The 24,816-nt window shown below is 47.7% G+C and overlaps 1 protein-coding gene and 1 long non-coding RNA gene across 5 annotated transcripts in view; one reads left to right on the forward strand and one right to left on the reverse strand.

Annotated features, from left to right (window-relative positions):
- Positions 1-24,816, reverse strand: part of LOC138580152 (C-type lectin domain family 2 member D-like) — a 357,666-nt gene that overhangs the window by 237,029 nt on the left and 95,821 nt on the right. For 2 of the 3 annotated variants that reach the window (XM_069650477.1, XM_069650475.1), the window contains exon 2: positions 20,042-20,200. The exons of the other annotated variant lie outside the window; for it this stretch is intronic. In XM_069650477.1, coding sequence (XP_069506578.1) covers positions 20,042-20,200 — 159 coding nt within the window. The remainder of the gene's footprint in view (positions 1-20,041; positions 20,201-24,816) is intronic. 3 annotated transcript variants of the gene reach the window in all.
- The window catches only part of LOC138580153 (uncharacterized), a 461,264-nt gene continuing 452,416 nt past the window's right edge, over positions 15,969-24,816 (forward strand). For both annotated transcript variants that reach the window (XR_011304186.1, XR_011304185.1), the window contains exon 1: positions 15,969-16,754. This is a non-coding gene — a long non-coding RNA (uncharacterized lncRNA). The remainder of the gene's footprint in view (positions 16,755-24,816) is intronic.

Here is a 24,816-nt window from a genome sequence, read left to right on the forward strand (position 1 = left end):
AAGTTCTGAGGGAAATGAATCTGGTTTACTTATGGAGGCTATTGCACAAGGGAGAACTTGACAACACACATTTTACACGCATATAGGACTTTCTCAAGGATCAATCTCAGGATCATATCTCCCTTTCTCCAGCATGGGGTCTGGCATGGATTCACATGCTCGTGAATATTCCCCGTTGTCAGGCCAGGAATCCTCGGTAAAAGAATAAACTGTTTGACTTGCACTTACAAACTGTCTTTCTTCTAAACACCTAACACTGAGCTCTGGGTCATACTGCCCCCAGCCATTGACTGCCCTCTCCCTAAGCCCCTCCACTGGCAGCCATCTTCACATTTTTACCGCACGTTCAAGTGTTGGGAGTCCTCGTCTTGTGCTCAGAGAGCTTTTCTACGTTTTTGCGCTTTTTCGATAAAAAGTTTCTATTTTTGTCAAATAGAGCCTGTGTGTTCTTTCGTTCCTTTGACCGGCAAGCAGGGATCCGTTTGTCACCGTCTTTCAACGCCCCTTAAGGGCAAGAATCGTAGAGAGTTTCATGGAAGATTCAAGAACGCCATTGGGCCTACATCCCACTCCGGACCGTGTCGGAGGAGAAGAAAGAGGGAGGCTCCCTCTTCAAGCTCTGCTCCAGCTGCGGATTGAGGAACTTGTTTGTGGAGGACAAACACTCTCAGTGCCTCTACTGTCTCCATCCGGACCACAGCGAAGCATATTGTGAAATCTGCCTTGGGTTCTCCAAGCGAACCATCAAGGACAGTCACAGTAGGTTGGCGGGATGGCTTAAAGCCAAGGCCTCTACCCTGTGCGGCAAGCAGGCGCATGCCTTACCCAGGACCGGCCGGTCCGAAGAGCTGGCTTCTAAGTCCTTTGAGGGTGCTCGATCCGCGGGGGCCCAAGACAAGGCCAAGTACCGCAAGTCTGTTTCCATCTGGGTTTCCACTCAAGTGGGTCCCACGATACGCAGCGCACGTTCATCTTCACCATCTGCCTTCATCGCCCGTCATCGCTCCAGCTCCTCCTCGAAGAGGAAATCGGTTAACCCAGGGAAGCTGCGGGAAAAGCCGGAGAAGACCAAGGCGCAGGGAAAGGTGTCCGACCTGCCCCTGAAGGCCCAGGTGGTCCAGACTAAGTCATCCTTCAGGATCGAGCTGGTGGCGGCCACCCTCTCGAAGGCAAAACATGCTGACCTGGTCCACGAGTGGGAAAAGATCTCAACCGACCGATGGGTGCTGGACGCTCCCACCCACGGACACTCTCTAGAGTTCCAGCAGAAGTGTCCGCGGATACCACTGGTGGCCCGGCAGGAGGAGCAAATCCCTCCACTCCTGCGGGAAGTACGGGCCGTATTAAAAAAGGGGGCTATAGAGCTGGTTCCAATGTGACTGCGGGCTCTGCAGTCTACTGCAGATACTTCTTGGTGAAGAAGACTGGGGGCTGAAGGCCCATTCTAGACCTGCGGCTCCTTAACAAATACCTCAAGTCCCAAAAATTCATGATGGTCATGTTGCAGCACGTGCTCGGCCAACTGGAGGAAGGGGACTTCTTGTCGTCGCTGGATCTGGAGGATGCATACTTCCACATCCCCATTCACGAGAAGCATCGGAAGGTCCTGTGCTTCGTAGTACAGGGAAGGCACTACCAGTTCAAGGCCCTTCCCTTTAGACTGTATTCGGCACCCAGGGTGTTCACAAAAGTGCATGGCACCAGTGGCGGCCCATCTGCACCTACAAGGGATACATGTGTACACGTACCTTGATGACTGACTCATCCGCGCCAAGTGCAGGGAAGTAGCAGTTCAACACATGGAGAGGACCGTCCAGCTGCTGACAGATCTGGGGTTCTCCGTCAACTATCCAAAGTCCTGCTTGATTCTATCGCAGAACGTGCTATTTCTGGGGGCCAGGCTCAACTTGGTCTCCTGCCTGACCACCCCCTTGGAAGAGAGGATAGTGGCCATGCTGGGCAAGGTGCAATGGCTGTTGACACTGAAGACTGCCACGGTGCGGACCATCAAGTCAGATGGGGCATGCTTGTATTCAGTGTTCTCCAAATAAAACTATAACAATTCTCTTTGGGTATCGACCTCCTGGCCCAGCACAGGCTTTCCTGGAGAAATTAGAATTATTTCTGGCAGACACAGGGAATAAGCATGACGAGCTGTTATGTTTGGGGGACTTCAATGTATGGGCTGAGGAGGTGACATCTGGGGATGGGAGAGAATTAAAGAAGACCCTGGAAGCCCATGCTTTGGAACTTCTAGCATCATCCCCCTCACATTGCCAGGACCATTGTCTTGATGTCCTGCTATATCGAGGGAAGATAATTTGTTATGTTGGGACAATCGCATTATCATGGACAGACCACTATGCCATAGTATTTGAACTGAGAATACATAAGAAAACTCTGGAAGTGCACATGGAAAATTGGATGGGGCAGTTCCGCAAGCTGAAAGATTTTTTGAAAATCTCAGGGGAAACTCTGAAACATGCTTTGGCACAGATTGAAGAGGCTCTTCCATGTGAGGAGTTCTTCAATAAAGGCATGTAAATCATGGCTATGATATGTAATGTATAGGCCCCTCTCCAACAAAACAAGGCCATGTAACCCCTGGTTTTCGCCAGATTTGGCCAAGAAAAGGGTACAGGTGAGATCTTTAGAGAAAAAAATGGAGAAGACATCGTACAGAGGGCATTTTAGAACAGGTCAAGAGCACCTGAAGAGAATATGGGAAAGCCATTTTTGATGCCAAAGCTAAATTTATAACGGGGACAATTGACAAAGTCATGAACAGGCCACGGGAATTGTACGCTGCTATTTCCCAGTTAGCAAATCCTGGGTGTGCGTCAGCAGCACCTGAATCATCACAAGCACAGGTGGATGTTTTAATAATTACTTTATAAATAAAATAGTGCTAATACAAGGAAAGATTATGGAAATTAAACCATTACATCCCCAAGAGGATCTGGAAGTAACAGAGGAGATTAGCCCAGAATGCATATCTCATGATGAAGACACTGGGGCGGATCAGAAGCTATTTATGTTTATGAAAGTATCTGAGGAAAGGGTCTGCACCTTGCTCTCTGCATTGAAGGCTACTAATGATGTACTCTGTTATTCCATCTTCAGTAGCTAAACTAATAGCTCCAGATATTACCCCATTTATCACAAAATTTGTTAACAAATCTCTTACATCAGGGGTAGTACCAATGATTCAGAAGAAATCTGTGGTCACGCCACTGCTAAAAAAAACTAATTTAGACCCTAAGAATTTCCAGAATTACAGGCCAATGGCAGGATTGTCATGGCCATCGAAAATTCTGGAAAACATTGTGACAGCTCAGCTGCAGGAACATCTGTATCAGGAGAATCTGCAATCCGGATTCCGACCAGGTTTTGGGACGGAGATGGCGTTGCTGACGTTCTGGGACGATCTATTGGAGACGGCGGATCAGGGGGGTGTGTCCCTGTTGGTCATGTTGGACCTGTCCGCCGTCTTTGATACGGTTGTCCATGGGACCCTGCTGAAACATCTGAGAGAAGTGGGTGGAGTAGGGAAACAAGCTGTTCAATGGTTTGAATCTTTTCTCTCTAGAAGAGAACAAAGAGTAGGATTTGGAGATTTCTTGTTAGACTCAGGATTACAAAGCTGTGGAGTCCCGCAGGGATCGTCCCTTGTCACAGGTTTCACCCTTTCTCACCTGCTTTCGCTGCTTAATGGAATCCAGGGGAGTTTTCTTCCATACGGATCGGGTCTTGTACAAGCCTGCTCTGCCGTCTTCGGCTTCCAGTGTTCGTTCAGCTTTAACGTCCGTGAAAAAATGAGGAAACTCCAGGAAGACCAGGAAAGGAGAAGTGCACTCGGAGGCGGGTGCACAGAATCCGGTAAGAAGGCTAAGTAGGAGGAGGGAGGATAGAAGGGAAAGCGAAGGGTCCAGGAATCAGGAAACTACAGAGTTCCGCAAGGTGAACTTCGGAGCACACGTCTAGCCACAGCAACAGAAGCGCTGAGATGCGCTGGGCCGCGGGGGCATGGTCATTTTATAGATCATGCTGCCTCAGACGTAAAGACTGATAGGCAGCGTTCTGTGTGTATGGCCATGTTGGAAGTAGTACAGAGTGTAAGCTCTGACGCGTCAAGGACCAGGAGGTCCAGAAGGGGCATGTCCGATGGTTCATGACATCCCTCTCCTCACTGCTTTTTAATTTATATGTTAAACTACTCATGGACATTCTGAGGGAGCACGGCATACAGTTTCACTCATACGCAGGTGTTCTTGAGGATACAGAATCTAGAGTAGACGTACGAAATAGTTGACCGGTGCCTACAAGAAATACAGGCTTGGATGTGTGCGATCCAGCTACTGCTGAATGCCAGCAAAACAGAAGTGACTCTATTCGCTTCAAAGCACAATCTGCAGAGGGAGCATTTACACTCCCTATGTTTCCTGGGGACACAGCTGAATTTCTCCAAGAAAATAAAAAATGTAGGCTCTGTCTGGGAGGATAACATGGGAAGTGGAGCTCAGGTTAGTGCGAAGGTACAAGCAGCTTTACACTCACTACGCCTATTGAAACATATCCTACCATTCATTGCAAATGAGGACAGAGCGGTAGTCATTGGCCCTCTGGTCAACTCGAAGTTAGACTATGGAAATGTATTGCTGTCGGGTATACCAGCCTCTCAGTTGCGAAGACTGCAGGCGGCCCAAAATGCAGCAGTTAGGCTGGCGTATAGGTAAAAAATCAGCTCCAACCTCTAACTGAAGAAGAGCCGTACATTGGCTGGCAGTAAAGGAGATAATTGAGTTTAAGGTACTCTGATTGGTTTATAGGTGTGTTAACAAGACAGGAACAAGATATCTATCAGATAAAATCAGGAGACATGTTCCTACCTGTCAAGTTCAGGTGTTCCCTTCACCCCTTCCGAGTCACTCCAATCCCCTTCCTCCTCACCTGTGAGTTCTGAGTGTAAGGATCCTCCGAACCGCTTCTTCCACAGCTCTTCTTTCTTCTTTCCTTTTTTTTTGTGGAAGGGATATGCTACGAAGGGAAGCCACCCTGACCTCAAAATAGAAGGTCTGGGGGGGCCCCTCCTCCGGTTCAGACCAGAGGGGAAAAAGCCGTAGGCATAAAAAACCCCTGGGTGATGATCAGTGATGGTCTTCCACTTGAAATAGCAGAAGGTACGTTCTTCGATGGGATGCCGGCAGGAAAGTAGCATACGATAAGAGTGGAATGGAGTGGAATGGAGAGCCTAGAGAGGAAACCGGGGGCAAGCCTCAGAGACAGACCGCGAAACACTGCAGCAAGAGGGGGAAAGCTGGAGGAAAAATGAAGGGAAAAAGAAATAAGCTCCCTGTGAAAACCTGGCGAGAGCCTGCAAGTCCCAGGAGGGAGGACACAAGAAAGACAGGAGGAAGGGCGCCAGCGGAAGAGAAGAGGAGCCGGCGCCGAGAAACAGCTCAAGGCAGCACACAAAGGGAGAAAACTTACGAGCGCTCCAACCCGAAAGCCTGACGCGAGTAGGTTGCAACGCGCAGACTTCCGGGTTGGAGCAGCTAAAAAGCGGTCCCTCCCGGCGGCCGGCCGAAAGACTAGACCGCAACTGCGCGTTGCATGGGGACGTGGTGGAACGGCTAATGGCCGCTCCAACGCCATCGGCTCCATGCACGCCAGTCGCGGCGGTGTGTGACACTACCCGACAATTGTGCTCAGCAGATCAAACTCTGCTTCATATACACCACACCAGGTATATGAGCAAAGGGGACCGCAGATTCGGCGTCTACGGTCCAAGAGAAAAGAAATAAACTACCCAGAGAAATCTGTGAGATTATAACCTTTCCGGCATTCCGGAAGGCCGTGAAGCCCTATCTGTTTTGTTAGAACTCTCCTAGTCCTTAACTGGTGTATTTCCATCTCATATGATTACGTGGATTAAGACATGGGGCTCATTACGAGAATGGAGGTAGCCATGCCGCTTTTAGCGGTATGGCTACCGCCATACCGGGTCCGGGTTCCTGGAATGGGGAAATACCGGGCCATTCCGACCTTGGAGGGCCCAGTATTCCCCCATTCCAGGAACCCCGGACCCAGTACATCCCGATTCCCATTTGAGCCCCCATAGGGCTCAATGGGAATAGGGAGTATGCTAACCACGGGCACGTTAATGACGGGCCTGTTGTAAACATCCTGGTCTGCTAGTGGGTCCCACTAAGGACACCTGGTTTTACCAGACGTCCTTAGCGGGACTCACGAGCAGACCTTGTAATGAGGCGGTAGAGGGTTAACAGCGCCGGCAGCTCTACCAGCGCCGTTAACCTGATCCGACTCTGCAGGTTGCGGATAGGACCCCTTCAGGAATTCCTGGACGCTTGGTGGATCCAGGTGTCTGGAAGCTTTTCAGACAAGATTGTTCTCGACGAGGAGTTCCATCGAGCGTTAAGGTGATGGGGCGTGTGCTCCAGCATTGCCGGAGCACGTATTTCCAGAGCCCCCATACCAAGAGACAGTCACCACAGACGCGTCCCTGGAGGGCTGGGGACCCCACACCGGACGTCTCCACGCCAGAGGCCTGTGGCTACCATAGGAGAGGGCTCTCCACATCAAAGTCCTGGAGCTGCGGGCAGTGTTCTGGGTCCTCAAGTCTTTCCTTCTGTCACTCAAGGGCAAGGTGGTGAGGGTCTTCACGCACAATACCACCATGATGTTGTACATCAGGAAGCAAGGAGGTACCAGATACCCGGCGCTCTCCAGAGAGGCGCAGGACTTGTGGCACTGGGCCGTCAGCCAAGAGATGTTCCTCATTCCTTTTCACCTGGCTGGAGTCAAGAACACCATCACCGACTCCCTCAGCAGGGAGCTCCGCTCTTGCCACGAGTGGGAACTTCAACATGATCAAGTGAACAGCCTCTTCCTCAAATGAGGCAGACCCCAGATCGATCTGTTTGCGACAGCGATGAATTTCAAATGCCAGAGATTCACCAGAAGGTTCCACCAGCCGAGGAGCATGGGGGACGCATTTTCCTTTCTGTGGGAAGGCCTGTTCTGCCAGCATTCCCCTTCCCCGTTGCCTCTCCTGCTGCGAGTCATCAATCAACTCAAACGGTGGCGATGCAAGATGATCCTCATCGCCCCTGTGTGGCCGAGTCAGATTTGGTAGCCGGACCTTCTCAGCCTGTCAGTGTTACCCCAGGTCAAGCTGCCGGTGGTTAGGATCTGCTTGCCAGAGAAGCAAGCGCAGTTCTACATCACGACACAGGATCGCTGAACCTGAAGGCCTGGCTCCTGCAGCCTTAGGGTTTGGAGTGTATGAGCTGCCGGCAGACAGCAGGGAGGTCATACTGCCACTTTATGGGCTATTAAATCTGAAGATGGCTGCCAGAGGAGGGGCTTAGGGAGAAGGGCAGTCATTGGCTGGGGGCAGTATTATCCAGAGCTCAGTGATTGGTTTATCGGAGAAAGACAGTTTGTAAGTGAAAGTGAAACTGTTTTTTCTTTTTGATTCCCGGCCTGATGACGGGGAATATTCATGAGCATGTGAATCCATGCCAGAACCATTCTGGAGAACAATAGTTCCAGGTAAGTGACTTGTTCCTTCTGATTCTGTTTGTATCAGAGGTACTCATTGCTACCAATGTACTCTCAGATCATGCAGCAGTTGAGTGTACACTTTCAGTTGATAGGTTGTTCCCCGTTAGCAGGCCCCCATGAAAGCTGCACAACCCGGCCCTCTCAGATTTGGTGTTGAAAGGACTCCATAACTAAGGCAATAACTGATTTCTTTAGGGAAAATAGCACTGATACCGTTCCGACTGCCAAGGTATGCGACCCTATGAAGGCAGTGATTAGATGGGAACTGATTGCTCACATGACTGCTTGCACTTATAGGAATAGAACCCTAAGGTAGGCACTTTAGGGGGAGATGCGCGCTTCAGAAATGGTTCATAAGCATTTAAATTCTGTCATGGCCAGGAAGGGCCTACGGGTAGCGCAAAATAAACTAGAAGCACACTTGGCAGGACATACGGCCAAACCGATTATTCGTGCTAAGCAATCTTATTATGCCATGGGTAATATGGTGAATACATTTCTGGTTCATAAATTGAAGGTCATACATACAACGAATACTATAGCAGTGCTGGTAGACTCGGACATAAATATTCAGTACAGGGAATCGGCGAAAAGGAAGGTTTCTGAATGATATTTACTCACAGAATCTGCAGCAGGCCCGCCCCCCCCCCCCCCCATCTCTGCGACTTACGCCAGACTACCAAATCAGGCTCTCGTCTACTGGTCAGGAGACCTTAGACACTCCCGTAACCACGGAAGAGGTGGCAATAGCAATAGTTTCTCTTAAACACAGGACCCCTAGTCCGGATAGTTTCTCAGCATCGTTTATACGATTTTTCAACCACAACTACTCAAACCTTTGACTAACTTATTCAACTTGTTCCCGGAATTTAGGGAGGGTTACTCCTTCAATGGAGTCAACTACAATTTTAATACTTAAGCTGGGGAATCCCACACATGATTGTCACCCGTACAGGCCAATTTCTTTGAACCTGGATGCCAAGTTGTACTCTAAGCACTGGCGTAACAGGGGCCCCCGCAGCCCCCGCGGGGCGGGGGGCCTGCGGTGTGGGGGGCCCCACCAGCACATGGCTGGGAGGGGGCCCCAGTAAAAAAAAAAAAAATGAAATTTTTTTTTCTAAAAAAAAAAAGTTTCTTTTGAAATTCACTCTGCATTCATAAAGAACATTTCTGTAACAGAAATAATTTCTTTATGAAGGCAGAGTGACTGCAAAAAGAAACTTTCTTTTTGAAGTCTGAGGGCCCCGTACCCCATGACATGGAAGACCCTAGGCTGGAGGCCTCCATGTCATGGGGTGGGGGGGGCCTATGCCTTCAAAAAGAAATTGCTTGTTTTTGAAGCCACTCAGCCATCATAAAGAAATTATTTTGATTATGGTTCGGTCCTTAACTGAAATAATTTCTTAATGAAGTTATAGTGACTTAAAAAAGAAACAATGGGGCTCATTCTGACCATGCCGGTCCGGAAACAACGGTGCTGGTAAGCTTACAGGCACTGTTGTTTCCGGACCGGCATATTACGGGTCTGCCTGGTGGGGCTGCCGTGCCCGACAGGTCTGACCCTGCCAGGCACAGCAGCCACGGTATGCAGATCTGTCACGGAAGCACCGGCGCCGTTAACAATGGTGCAGGTGCTTCTGTGTCCCCATTCCCGTGGAGTCTGGGGTTTAACGAAATTACCGGCACCTGATTTCCCAGCCGCCGAACTTGAAATAGCACGGTGGCACTGGGAAGTCAGGCCATAGTAATTTTTTATGGGTCCAGCGGCAACCCGCCGGTAGCACCGGCACGGATACCGCTGGACCCGTAATGAGCCCCAATTTCTTTTTGAAGTAATAGGGCCCCCCCTCAACTCCATGAGGTGTGCGTGTATGAGTCTATGGTGAAAGGGTGCACACTCAAATGAATAGCTGGCTGCCTGTGTGTGTATGGTGAAAGGGTGCACACTTAAATGTATGGGTGGCTGTGTAGGTGTGCCTGCATGGTGAAAGGGTGCACACTTAATGTATGGGTGGCTGTGTAGGTGTGCCTGCATGGTGAAAGGGTGCACACTTAATGTATATGTGGCTACCTGTGTGAGTGTATGGTGAAAGGGTGCACACTTAAATGTGGGGCTGACTGGGTGTGTATAAGGTGAATGGTGTGTGTGCTTGTGTACAGGGGCACAACAAAACCTTCATTTCGGGGGGGCTAACCCTTCAAATGTTGGGAGAGGCGCTAACTTCACATGCGGTGGGGAGGGGGAAACTTATTTGTGTGGGCACATCCAAATTATTTACGCATTTTAATGAGACTATTCTAGTGCAGATTCAATGTTACAAGCAGTTAACTCTCTCCTATAAGTCTCCTGTTCCCTCTCTACCCTTCCAATCACTCCCCTGGCATGCAAGTACTAAACCTACATCACGATTTCAATTGCCTAAACAATGTGGCATTTGAATGCAGGTACTAACAGTGCAATGCTTTACGTTGGTAATTGCTGGGTTCTTGTTAACAGCAAAACCCAGGTGCCGTTTAAAATCTGTGTCCTGTTCGGTCTGGCAACTGCTCTAAAGGTTAGCCAAGTTGAGTCAATATAGCCCAAAATGTCGGGGGGGTAGTGCTGAAGCCCAGTCAACTCAATGGTGTTGCGCTACTACTTGTGTTTAATGCCTTACTTCATTGTTCTGATATTGTGAAATGTGTAGGCTAATGGAGCTGCAACAAGAATGCTGTGTGACTTCACTAGTTTATATTTGTGTATGATTTTGTATTATCTGGGGAGATGGTTTATATTTATGGCCTGTACTGTTTGTCTAATTGTGCATAGGAGACTTTTAAATATTCATGTTCGTGTGCAAGGTTTGTTGGAAACCAAAGCACAAATGGAAAAATAAATAAAAAAGAATGCTAATCCATGCACTGAGAGAAATTGTTAACCCTGAGGTGCAGGCCCGTTTCTTGGCCCGGTCGAGGTGGGCAGCTGCCCGGGGCACAACCGCCAGGGGAGTTCGCAATTACCCCGCTACCCTGGAGCCTCTGGAGGGGATAAAATTCCCCAGTTTGTGGGGCGGCACATTGCCGTGGGGAAGGTTCTGTGGGTCAGGTACTGGCGCTGCCCCTTCTGACTGTAATGTCACAAGCACTACGTAACATTACAGAAGTCAGAGGCTTCCTCTGACCACTTTTGCGCCACTTGGGGTGGGGGCATAAGCACAACAATTAAAAACACTTCAGGTCCCCCTGCAGCTAAAACCAGCCCCTCCCATCACAATGCAGGCAGGAAACTGCTAATGGTGGGCCATTAGTCACTGAATGGTTTCGTGCTGACATTGTGTTGGGAGGGGAGGTAGTGTGGGGCGTAGGGCGTGCACTGTAGGCAGCTTTGCCTCTCCCAAAATAATAGTTTAAAGCGGCGCTATTTCTTTCATGCTGCTTCTTTTCCAAACTTGATATCAATTCCACTTTAAACCACTTCCATGGCACTGGTGATGAGTTACTTCATTATGCTGATAATAGTTTTGATCAGTGTTGCTGAGTAAATATTCTTTAAGCCATGACCTGGTTCATTTATTTATTTATGCAATGTTTGTCGGGTACATGGACACAGATTATTTATTTATGCAATGTTTGTCGGATACCGGTATCCGACAAACATTGCATAAATAAATAGGTACCCGACAAACATTGCATGAATAAATAAATAATCCGGTTCCATGTCTCCTTATAACAAGTCAACAGTCAGACTTTACTGTATCAAAGCATACACTTGATTCCCATTGAAAGAATTTTAAAGTGATTGTTTATTGTGTTCGGGTGTCTCCTTGTCATTGCCCTTTTGGCTTAGGTTGCCTCCAAACCCCCTTCAGCATCTTGTGGTCTTTGTTGGTTGCATATACTGCAACCTGTGCCATATTCATGTTCTCTTGGTGTGCCCAGTCCTCATTATCTGCAGCCTAAGTGGGACTAGAGCATACAATTGTCTTGGTCACCAATGAGAATGTGGCCCACTGTTGCAAATGGCAATTCATTCCTTGTGTAACGGACTGTTTGACTTTGGGTAGGAGTCCCTTAATGGTGTAGTTTGGGAGTGGGGTGGGGTGCGGTGGGGCTGGCGCGCGGGGTGCGGTGGGGCTGGCACAGGGTGCGGTGGGGCTGGTGCACGGGTTGTGGTGGGGCTGGCGCACGGGATGCGATGTGGGGGGTGTATTCCTAGTGTTTCGCTCTGGGCACCAAATGGATTAGAAACTGCCCTGCTGAAGTGCGTTATAATGGTTTTCAAACAGGCAACATAACTGTGGAAACCATGATGACCATTCTCCGTGATAAAGAGAGTGGAATTAACATGCAAGGAGGATTCATGACAAGTGGGAATATGGCATTAATCCTGCCACAAGACTGCAGCCTACCTTGTGTTTACTTATTTACAGGTACGCCTGATGCAGACAGGTGTGAAACCATTGTTCGCTAAACACTCCTTTTGCTTGGTATAATATTTCTTTACATTAATGTTTTGGCTATAGAACAGTGATAAAAGACACACGTTATGAAATAGTTAAGTTGACATTCATCACACAATGTTGTCCATGCACGAAGCCCCCTAAAGAGACCACCTTGAGTTAAGCATTTCCATAAAACATTCAGGTGCTTCGTTTCAGCAATATGGTGATTAGCCCTCTCTTAATATGACATTCTTCCGTGTTGATGTGTCTACGTACATGGGGGAGTAAACAATGTTACGTTGCTGTCACGAAACAGAAAAGTCAAAATGTTTTTCATTTATGTGATTTTTATTATTTTTTGATCCCAGCAATTAAACCACTGTACAGGGATTTTGTAATCCTCGGTAGCCTTTCAAATACTGTGCTTTCGTTATGTGTCGGTGCAGAAGGGTCCCTCCTTTGTTCCTGCTCAGTCCCGTGTGTGCCTCGAGCTCCTGTATTCCCCCCACAGCCCCACAGTGTAGAGATTGGTTCTACTCCATGCGACTTAATTTCTTCAAACCCCCTCTTTCGCAGTCTCCCCTTCCTCTCTCCACGGCCGCTCAGTGTTGCCAGGTCAGAAGGAAAAAATAAGTTGAATGTTCCTTCAAAACAAGCCCAAAACAAGCTGACTCCCAACCAAATAAGCTGCAAAAACAAGTGCATCTCTAAAATAAGGTGGAAAGGTCTCAGAAGTTGAAAAATAACTATAATGCAAAGAATACATACAGAGAGCTCAAACATATGTTAACAAAAAGCATTTATTAAAATTGTTATTTTCAAACAATTGGTGTCTATTTTCATTTTTTGTATGTGTGCGACTTATAAAAGCAACATTATTGGCTTTTTGGATCCTTGGCTGCTCTGGTCCTTGATTTGTTGCTCACCTCTGGTCCTTGGCTCCATTGCAGGTACCTGCCAAGTAGCCCCATGTACTTCATGACACTGAGCCAGTCCAGGCATTTCCTATTAAATGCTAGGACTGGTATTTTACTTCTTCCCATTATATGTATGGACCTAGAAAGACCAGTATGCAAAGTGAAAATCCAGGACTAGCTCATGGTGATAAGTGTGACATGCCCCCCCTCCCACTGTCGTCCTTCTGGTATTGGTAAACCTGGTTGATTGCTCTCCTCTGGTCCTTGGTTCATATAGTCCATCACCCCTCTGGTCATTGGCTCCCTTATGACTTGCTCCTCTAGTAAATCACTAGCCCACCCATTGACTGTTCATTGCCATGCTAATCCTCAACCCTGTTCTTGCCCCTCCCCACCCAAAAAACCTTGTCATGGGAACTCTTTGAGCTCTCTTTAATCAAGCCTTAACATTAAACTTTGCACTCAATGCTGACTTAATTTGAGCTGTAAATGCTACTGGTGTAATAGAAATGTCTTAACCTGGTCTGCCTTCAGCCAATCAAGTGAAAAGCACTGTGTGTGTCCTTCAGTGAAGTCATGTTAACAGTTTTTGGCTTTTGCAAACGTATCAGGCATTTGCCAGGCACTGCTATTAGATGCCCTGGTACTTGCACCATTTTGCACCTGATGCCGTTCATACAACTAAAGACAGCAGTGCCTAGCAAGGGCTTTTCCCATGCCTACACAAAACCCTAAACTATTGTCATTGTCTATGCTTGTTTCCATCATGACTAAACTACATGTTGCTATAAATACCATGTGCTTACCTCTTGGCTAGGTAATGCGTCTTCAAAGGGTCTCATGTTGAAAGAGCCCATCAATGTAAAAGAAAGGAGTACTTGCAGGTCGTTAAGGGGCTGCAGACAGCCCCGTCCAGGAGGCTGCATGGGGCTTCACATCAGGAAGGCAATCAGCCCGAGCCTCACAGCGTGTGCATAACTGCTTAGGCAGGACGGCATGTTCGCCTTTCATATTCATTTTTCTTTTTTGTAAATGGGGCCAAGTCAGCCAGACTGGCAAACAAGTGGAACAATAAGCACACAATTAAGGAAAAACGTGGACAAAAACCGCGACAAGCAACCTGCTAATATTATAAGCGACTTTGGGCAAAAACAAGCCCAAAGTCACTTATAATAAGCGGACATGGCAACACTGCGGCTGCTACAAAAGAAGAACATATGAGCAGTGTTGCCAGGTCGGAAAGAAAAAATAAGCTGAATGCCCTTCCAAAAGAAGCCCAAAACAAGCTGCCTCCCATCAAAAGAAGCTGAAAAAACAAGCACACACCTAAAATGCTGTAGAAAGGTCTCAAAAGTAAGAAACTTAACACAAAAGCATAAACATACATAGAGAGAATACAGCAATAGTGTTAAGTTGTGTTAAATAGAAACAGCACAGGTTACACAATATAATGTACACCACCAGAAGGCAGGTGTCCAAACTGAACATCCCTAGTACCCTAGCTCACCACAGATGCACAAACTCAATCCTCCACACTCCTCAAACACCAGTCCGGCCTGCACTACAATCAAACAATTTACGTTAACGCAAATTGAAACACTTGTGTATAGGCGCGTTACAAATGCCGTATCATATCATATTAAATTGTCTACTGCTCCAGACAGCTCACTAAATGAATACAGAGAGTCCCGTCTTCTCATATCTGCAGTCATAAAACAGTGCTACAAAGCAACCTTGCCTGCTCCTAAATTAGCCCCATACCACTCCTCCTGTAGATCCTGAAATTCCAAGAAACCGTGACAGTGATAGACTGTATGCTATACAAGACATAGCATAACAGGGCATAGCAAAGATTCACCCATTTCCTGCTGTGGCAGTACTCTGGAAGGCTCATTTGTGACTGGCACAAAAAGGGGGGGAAATTAATGTTAGCTTTGCTCAGGCCAGTGCTGTTTACTAGAAGGGTTTATTTGCCCAGGATCACACAGTTTAAACAGTGAAGCTGGAATGTTAACCCACTGTACAGTTTGGGCAATACAACACATATATTTCATGCTGCACCTTGTAAAAAATCATTACATTTTGTATTTCAAGGCCCAAATTAGAATTGCCATACAGAGCAGAGCCCTAAACGTTTCCATTACCATTTGCGGGAAAGCCATCCAGTCCTGTTTTTGATTGGAATTCTGGGACTTGTAGTTTTCCTAAATTAAATGTGGGGGAAAACGGTCAAATAGCAGAATCCTGGACTGGATGGCTCCCTCACGCATGGGATGGTAACTGAGCGCTCTGATAATTATATTTGCAATCTACCAAAGCAACCATGTAATATATCAATTCCGAGAAATAAAATGCTCAGTCAAAAGATTTTTGGTTCAGCTTTATTTTTTGCTGAATTAATGGAAAACTGGAAGTATGACAATGCGAAGTAATGCATGTCGGAACTACATTTTCTTTTTCCACTACTGTGTTGAAATGGTTGTCAGAAACTTCTTGCTGGCTATTGTGAAAAATGCAGAACAATCCTTTTTCATGGCTTCCTTTCATAAGAGGCTTTCTGTTCTGCACATTTTCGGGCATTTGGCATTGATGGGGCACTGAGGTAAGGATCCGTGAGTGGCCTTTCAGATGCGAATGCCCCATCAGTGCCAAATGTCTAAGCATGTGTTAAAGGAGAGAGAAGCCCTCGAGGAAGACAAAGGTGTAATTGCAGGCCATTAAGGACACTACGCGGCTCCAGGGGGGTTATTACTGAACCCGCTTCACATTCCCGTGCAGGACGAGATGTGGAGCTGCGACGTGTAATGGGTTTGGCTGCCTTGCAAACAAGCCCAATTACACGCGCACATCTGCTCAAACAAGCGGACAGAAACCGCGACAAGCGACCTTCAAATATTATAAGCGACTTTAGGCAAAAAGAATCCCAAAGTCGCTTATAATAAGCGCACCTGTCAACACTGCATATGAGAACTGCTTAAATGATAGACACGGGCACTTTAGGACAGGGGTGGAGCTACGCAGATCACTGGCCAATCCCAGGAACAGAGATGTTGGAGGGCGGGCTGTAGGCGGGCTATGACATTAGCTTTTCTTTTCGTGCTGCATGTATGGCTGGAGCCATCAAGTGGGCGTGACTCCGAAGATTTCCGAACACTGCCTCCCACAATCTACCATGGGAGGCAGGATAGCATACAACAGGGGCTCTTCTGCATCCTGTGCCTGCTGCCCCCCGCTGCTCTGTTCTTCTTCCACGTCCAGTGGCTGATGCTCGCTGTCACGATTCGAGTTGGCTCCGATACCCATGGACACATGGGACGGGTGCCACTGCCTCCACACAAGTACCGGATACAAACCCTCTGTCCTGCGCTGCAAAGTAGCCGGCTGCACTCGGCCTGATGGGAGAAGACTGATGCAACTATTGTTTGAGTCCGTCCGCCAGGGGGCGAGTCACTCCAGAGTTCCGATATTCACAAGGCGCTCCTCCTCCTCCTCCTTGCGTATTTCTGAGCAAGCCATGCAGAAAGCAGCACTGTCCTCTTGAAAACGGATACTGCACCCCAGCGGCGGACTTCCTGATCTGTTTTAGGGAACTTTTGGCGTGGCGACTACATGGCAGCTGCGAACAAGAGGCGCTACATCTCTGGATTGGATTGCTAGAAGAGCTCCTGATCATCAAATACTGGGTCGGCAGAATTTACAAGAGTGCTGGAAGCGCGCAGAGTGGTTCAGTGGGCTACTAAAAAGAAAAAAGCCGCTCCTGAACGTCCCGTGCGACTTTATTTTCAAACAAGTTTGGAAGAACACTGCGTCTTTCGGCAGCTTAATCATAGTGAGTATTTAGCCTGTAAACTGGCAGAAGTAAGGTGCCATCTCCATGGCTGCCAACTTAGTAAATTCATTGGTGCGGCTCAAGCAGTGACTTGAAATCACCAAGTGGTATCGGAAGTGATCTCATGTGACCGTCGAGTACGATGGCTTCATAGAAAGTGACATCCCTTAATACATTACAATGAACTATGAAAACATTACTTTAGTAAGCCAGATAATATGTACTGTAAGAAAGGAGTGTATGTACACACACACATATGTGTTGATCCAAACAAAAGGGAAACGTTTATCTGCAAGCTTTTGTAATCTTCAGATCAGTGGTTTATAGTCATTCCATGGACAGCCGAAGCATCTAATGCCATACCATCTAAAATAAAAAAGCATCAATTTTTTTAAAAAAAGCATCTAATGCATTTTTTTCATTTTTTTTTTAATGGGGTCGCCCTAACCACCTTTTTTAACCTTAAAACCCCATTTTTATTAAACGAAAGCCTTTACCATCCCAAAAAAATGCATTAGATGCTTTCTTTTTTAGATGGTTTGGCTGTCGATGCTTTGGTTGTCAATGCAATGACCGGATACCCCGATTATCAGTTCATGAAGCTTAGGAAGAATGGAGCTCTTGGAATTCCAGGGTAGCTCAACAAATACATATTTATTTTCTTTTGACACTGCTGAGAGCACGATGATACATTTGCCCAGGATTACATCATTTGGTTAAGTCGGGAAGCCAGGATTGTTTGCCGGTCCTACAGTTTGAAAGGAAGCCGGCAGAATACAGCACCACCACCCTATCTGAAGTCAAAGCTTTCTGCTTAGTTTTCTTCAAAAGCTAAACTATTAACGTGTTTAATGAAGGTGACTACAAATCACCAAACTACATGAAAAATAAACCTTTTAATAGTAACATTGCTATAAAAACATGTTATGCGAAATAAGCTGCTCCAAAAGAGCAGAAAAAACAAGGTCTTGGTTGTTTTCCACAGTAAAATATCACAAAGCAAAGGACAACAGTTGTGTTAAAATTCATGAACACGCCGGATAAGTTACTATTTGAGATATTGACATCCAGGGTCAGAATGGGACAAGGAATAGGCTAGGACACCCAAAACAAAGTGGCACACCCTTCGCCTCAAAAAAATAAATTAAAAAAAATGGCCTCAAACCATCCTCTATGAATTGCGTCAATTCAAGACTTCACAGAAAATGCTACTTATGGAGGGTTCTTGTCTCTGTTGCATGTTATGTTTTGTGAAAACGCTTGAGAAAGTGATAACATTGCTTTTGTTCTTTTTAAAAAAAAACATCATCACATACCTAAATACTTATTTTGCAGAACCAGGCTTAAGGCATGTCTACTCGTTGCCACCAGTAATGAAAATAGAGTTGCATTTAATAAGCAGTACAGCCAAATGATGACACCGGAAAGGACCAGTTGCCAGTTGCATTCATGCTCAAATATTACATTACAACACAACCCATAAAATAACATTCCCTGCTTCCGCTGATGCCGCTATCATTCAACATCCTCTATAACATCCTTCTATTAAAATTACCGAATGCAACAAGTTTGCCCAAGAGAATACGGCTAGAATCAGTAGACTCACAAATTTAAAGGTGCACAGAAGTGCGAGGCACATGAGCTGCTGTGCATGTTAGCATACCCTCGTGTACTTGTAATCTCATTTCAGCCAAACATATAGGATACCGCCAGTAAGGGTTTACTTTGCTGAATGCGATGAGATGTGCTTTAATTCAGTTTCCCGCAGTCCTGTGCTTGTAACCCCTGCCTCCCCCAGCCACACTTGCCTCGCGGCAAGCAAGCCCCACGCACTTACCCTCACTGTATGCAGAGCATTGCTTAGAAGGAAGGCTGCACGTTTCTCCTGCGGTGTCTCTGGCAGAGCCATGTTAAATGTCCCCTGGGCCTGGCAATAAGAGATTACACCACCAAGCATACTGTACCTCCAAAAGGAAGGCTTTTAGCAATAAAGCACCAGACATGTTTATGTTGTCTTTACTTTCAGCGGTTTTTTATCTTTAAAAGCTAGCAGGTGCATGTTAGTATTTGCCATAACACCTGTGTGGTTTTGATGGAGCCCATATATTTTTACTGTTTGATTTCCTATCCCATCTAGGACCATGGCGTCTTCCCTTCAGGTTGCCATTACAATACCAGTCAATCAGCAATGATCCTGAGGAAAACAGGTCAACAATGATGGACTGGAAACAGCCGAGGCAAGGGAGGAGCTTTGGCCCTATTTCTTGAAATGTTACAACTGGTGCGAAATTAAAGCTCCATGTCTTCATAACACACAGAGTACGTATGGCTGCGTAGAATTCCCAATAGGCAAATATATCTGAATGATACAAATACAACCAGCGCTATGCACACTTTCCAGAATTTCAAGCAGCTAAAGTCATACCATCAGAGTCAAAGTGTACCACCAGACGCAAACTAAATACTTCCAGGTAAAAAATAGTTTTAAGAGGCAGGGCTTTAGTTACTCCAGCTGAAAGATCAGAGCTGGGCTGCTGTGACACAGGGGTTTGGGTGGAACTGAAGAGATCAGGGCCCCACCTGCAAATTGGGAATCCAAGCCTGATTCAGTGGGAGGGGAGAAACGCTGTAAACAGCACTTGCAACTTACTTGCCATGTGGGGGGAAGGAGGTGCCCGTTGAAGAACATACATCAGTTGTACAGAGCCTGCTGGGACTTCAGGGAGAAATGGGACATGGGGGTCGTGCCATGGAGGAGGGAGAGCCGCTGCCTGGGGTGGGGGTTGGGGGCGTTACTGTCTAGGGAGTGCAGGCTGGCATGAGCGCACTTTGAAATGTTATCACCCGCAGGAGCATCTGAAAAAAACAGAGGGTATTACTGTGGCAGGGAGGGCGTCCTGTAGCTGCGAATGGCTTTTAGAATTGTTACTTCCATATGAACGGAGGGGGTTCGACTGGGGGACGATGCACAATGTCCCGGAAACATGCCTCCCGTCCATGAAGAGGAGCCCCATAGAAGAGGTTATAGCGCCTCGAGGCGATTTCGCAGACAGCGGGCGTTCAACAAGATGACAGCACTAAACAACGGGCGAGATTTGTGCTTGGGATCCGCAGCATTCTCAGATAGTGGCAAGGCCGCCACCCCACCACCGACCAGTTAATTCTAGATAAATCAATTGGTGCAAAGAAAAAGTTACCAGGGATATGCCGATAAAAAGCAGCAAATACGCCCCCTATTCCCACACAGGGGGTAAACTCGACGTACACTTTAGGAAAGCTTGGCTTACCGTTCACAGTCGCCCCTTCATAGCAGAGGGTGTCCAGCTCCGGAGGCAGGAGCGGGCGTCGGCTCAGAGGGCATCGAGGTCCAGAAAGGCAGTTACTTCCATAAAAGGGGGCTACGGGTGGCTCTGATAGAGGCTCTCTTGCCTGGATGTTGGCACCGTCTGTAACATGAAGAGGGGGAGGGGGGTAAAAGCCATGTGAACTCTGCTGCGAGAGCACAAGTTTAACACAAGAGAGATCCACCCAGCCGCTCCTCCCCGCAAACCAGCCTCCCAGAAGAGGAGGGAGATTAAAAGGGGTGTGACAGGGGAGGAAACATGAGCAGAATGGAGAGGAGACATCAGGGAAGCGCAAACACGAGAGGAGGAGGACCAAGCGAGATGAGGGAGGTGGGCAGGAGGGGAGCAGCAGCAGCACCCAGATAATGACGGCGCGAAGCAATACAGATTTTCCACACATTCGTTACAGAAAGTCATGATTCTATTAAAGACTCGGAGGCGAAAGATTATGCTATTACTTCTCTTTACTAACTCGAGCAGCAACCATTACAAAACAAAAACATGGAAAACAATAACAAAAAACTACAATTCCAACAAAACTCAGCATTTTTGTAGTTCGTTTTCCATAGGTTGAAAGAAACACCACGTGATCCATTCCTCCAATCATTATCTCTTCTCTCCTATAAGCCTCCGTGTTCCTAAAGTCCTTCCTCTTTCTTTCGCTGATCTGAAAACTCATGCCCCAACCGGTAGGCAACTAGAATTCGGTAACCTCTTTAAGCTGTCCCTTTCTGTTCCGTTCCTAAAACAGATATAAACCATTAGAAACCTCACCATGGACGGGTGGGCAATCGCATAGCAATACCAATATCACTGCAAAACAAGACTGCATTATTTCCAAGCAAATTCGTGAATAACAACATAACAACATATCTTATACAATAGCGATTGACATTGGGTGGAATAACCTTTCGCCTCCGAGTCTAATAGAATCATGACTTTCTGTAACGAATGTGTGGAAAATCTGTATTCTATGTCAAGACTCGGAGGCTCAGATTATGCTCGTTTAAAGCTTACCTACCACCAACGATGCTACTCGCTCCCCTGGTTTAAAAATAGAAATTCTTAAAGGTCTCTTCATTAGACCAATCCGCCGCCTTTAACACATCCTCCAGGCGGGCCCCTGCCAAAAAAGCAGACGATGCCATAGCACCCCGAGTAGAATTAGCTCCAAACTGCCGCACGTCTATACCTGCTTCCGCCATGCACCACCTGACCCATCTAGCTAGAGTGGCTGACGCTACTGCTCTAAAAGGTTTTCTAATTGCTATCAATAGTTGATTTTCTCCTGCCGGCCTCACTTCATTCGCTTTCCGTTCATATGCTCTCAAACACCTGACTGGACACAACTTAGGCTTGTTAGGAAAGGCCATGTATTCCACAGATTTAAGATTCGTCTTAGTTCTTCTTGTTATGAAAAATACTACCCCCGAAGGTGAAAAGGACTTCCCGTTTACCTCCAATGCTCTCACATCTGAGACCCTTTTACAAGAAATAAGACACAAAGGGTAGCAAGCTTGGCCCACAACGCCTTGCGAGACAAAAATTCATTGTCCGGCCAAGCTTCAAACATTCTTAAAACTACACTCACATCCCATAAACTCGAATATTTGGGAGTAGGAGGTCTCATACACCTGATGCCCTTAAGAAGCCTACATACCAATGGATGTTCACCCACCGTCTTATTATCTATGTAAACATGGCCCGCAGAGATCGCTGACCTATAATTATTAATTGTCCTGTAAGCCTTCGCCTGCGCTGCCTGAGCTGCTAAAAAATTTACTATGTGCACTACATCTGTACATAAGGGATCAACCTGTCTCTCCAGACACCAATCACTCCATCCATGCCATGCCACTCTGTATGCCTTTCCTGTCGCTGGAGCCCATGACTCCCTGATGAACTCTTGAGCCGAGCCCGAAAGTCCTGGCTTGGACCAATTTTCCCTGAAATCGCCCAAGCCAGAAGTCTCAAGCTCCCCGACCTGACCAATGGGTGAAATTCCCCTGCCGGATCTACTAAAATGTCCTCTTTGGCTGGCAACCTGATAGGAGTCTCGAACGACAATTCCAGAAGATCTGGAAACCAAGCCTGGCCTTTCCAATCTGGAGTGATCAGAATCACCGTTGCTAGCTGACGCCTGACCTGTGCCACTGTGCGGGCCATTAAAGAAAACGGGGGAAAAGCATACTCCGTCAGCTTCTGAGATCTTGTTCCGCCCAGTCGATTGATGTATCGGACTGCCGAAACGTTGTCCATCTTCAAGAGAATGGACGATCTTGCGCCTTTCTGTGTCCAGCACTGGACCGCGAAAGAGCCCGCTAGAAGCTCCAGGCAATTGACGTGGAGACCCAACTCTTCTCTCGACCATCTCCCTCCTGTCGACTGATCTCCACATCTGGCTCCCCATCCCCAACGGCTGGCGTCGGATTCTATGACCAGATCCGGGGATGAGCCGAATATCGCCCGGCCATTCCAGGCCTCCATGTGGCAGTACCACCATTCTAACTCCAGCTTCGCTTCCTGGGATAGCTTGACTTTCTGTTCGTAAGAAAAACCTCTCCTGAGATGGCTGATCTTCAACCTCTGTAATGCTCTGTAATGCAGTGGCCCTGGGAATATCGCCTGTATCGATGATGACAGACGTCCTACCAGTCTTGCTATCTCCCTTAAAGAGACTTCGCGCTTCATTATCATCCCTTTGATCTCCTTCTTGACAGAGTTGACCTTGGCTAAAGGTAACTTGAGAATACCCTGGGTTGTCTCTAAGTTGAACCCCAGAAATTCCATCTCCTGAACTGGCACTAATTGAGATTTCTCCCAGTTGATCAGGAAGCCCAACCGTTGTAGCAACCCCTTAGCTAGCTGTACCTGTTGGACTAACACCTCCCTGGCCTGGCACATCAGACATATGTCGTCCAGGTAATAATCAGTCTGATCCCCTGCTCTCTCAGATGTGCTACCACTGGCTTCAAAAGTTTGGTGAAAGCCCATGGCGCCGACGCTAACCCAAAGGGAAGACACTTGAACTCCCACCTCCGTCCCTTCCAAAGGAACTGAAGGAGCTTTGTCTGTTCTGGTCGAATCGGAATCGTTAGATACGCATCCCTGAGATCTATTCTCGCTAACCAGTCTCCCTGCCGAAGAACATCCCTTAGGAGGTGGATGCCCTCCATCTTGAAATGTCTGTACACCAGAAAGTAATTCAAACCCCTCAGGTTTATTACTGGTCTGACCTTGTGTCGCAGCTTGACTAAAAACAGATTGCTCACGAAACACCCTGAACTTTCTAACGCTGGACCGATTGCCTCTTTTGCCCTTAGCAATTCTACCTCCTTGTCCAGAAGATCCTCGTCTTCTCTGCTGAACCTTATCCGTCTCGGCCATACTCTCTGATAAGGCTCTTGCCAGAACTCTAACAGAAAACCTCTTACGGTCTGCCTTATCCAAGCATCTGAAGACAATTCTTCCCAATTTTTGACACACAATCTCACTCTCCCCCCCACTGGAGGGATGCTTGCCTCCGGTCCCTCTGCGACTACCATATTTCTCACCTGAGTTACTTTGGTGTTGTTGCCTGCCGTTGTTTCTCCAGCCCCTACCCCTGCCTCTTCCTCTAGAAGGAAAGAAGGGGTTGGACCTCCGGTCTTCCTGTCTCCAGGCTCTGTCTCTGTAGGAACCTCTGTGCTGGCCGCGGCTGGACAAGCGGCCCCTTCCTCCTCCAGCCTTATCGAAAACCCTTCGACCAAAAATCTTCTTCAAGGAAGACTGGGCTCTGTCCATCGACACATAAGTACTGGCAAACTTTGCCATGTCCTTTATGAACAGGTCGCCGAAGAGCTTGCCTCTCGCTGCTGTGGCCTGCTCTGACGTCGCCATCTCTCCCAACCTGGAGTCCAGCTTCATCAGGATCAACCTCCTCCGTTCGGTCGCTAACGCTATATTAGCGTTGCCAAGCAGACAGATGATTCTCTGAGCCCAGCCCGATATAATATCCGGGTCCATGGGCTCTTTTTTGGCCTTCGCTTCCTCGGCCAGCTGCCAGATCTTGGTGACCGGTCCTAGCATGTCTAGTACCTTGTCCTGACAGGACCGCCAGGATCTGTCGATGCCCCTCTTTACGTCCCTGCCATACCGGCCAAGGAACGTCAAAATCCTTTCGTCAATCTCTGGGGTCTCCGCTACTCCGTCCGGGACCCTTGGTCTTGGGCATTCAGATTTCAGCTTGGACCTGGCCTGTTTGCTTAACGGAGCCCGCAGACGCCTTCTCAGGTATTCTGCGATCCTCTCCGGTGGGTCCCATTCATTGGACCTGGGGTGGATAAGATCATCTGGATCGAACTCCCCTTTGAGCAGATCCTCTTCTTCCCTCCTGCCTTTTTTCTTAGGACGACTTTCCTCCTCCGGGGAGGTTTGGTCTTCTGAGGAGGTGTAAAATTCGGACCTCGAGCTGCTCCTACAGTAGTCGTTGTCCGACTCGCTCGAGCTAGAGACCTTTCTCTCATGGGATCTCGCCTTCCTTTTCCCCGATCTGTGGGGTGAACCCGGGGGGGTCTGGGCGCTACGGTCCCTGCGGGTCTTGTGTTTACTTCCCCCTCTCTTTTTGCGAGCCTTACCCTGGGACAGATCCGCCAGGCTTCGCAAAATGCCCCTCTCTTCCCGGGGCCTCTCGGCGCTCTGTAGAAACTGCACCGCTTCGGTCATACGGCGCCCGCTGA

The sequence above is a fragment of the Ambystoma mexicanum genome, chromosome 3p, assembly GCF_040938575.1.
Source record: "Ambystoma mexicanum isolate Mex_15411 chromosome 3p, UKY_AmexF1_1, whole genome shotgun sequence".
NCBI lineage: Eukaryota > Metazoa > Chordata > Amphibia > Caudata > Ambystomatidae > Ambystoma > Ambystoma mexicanum.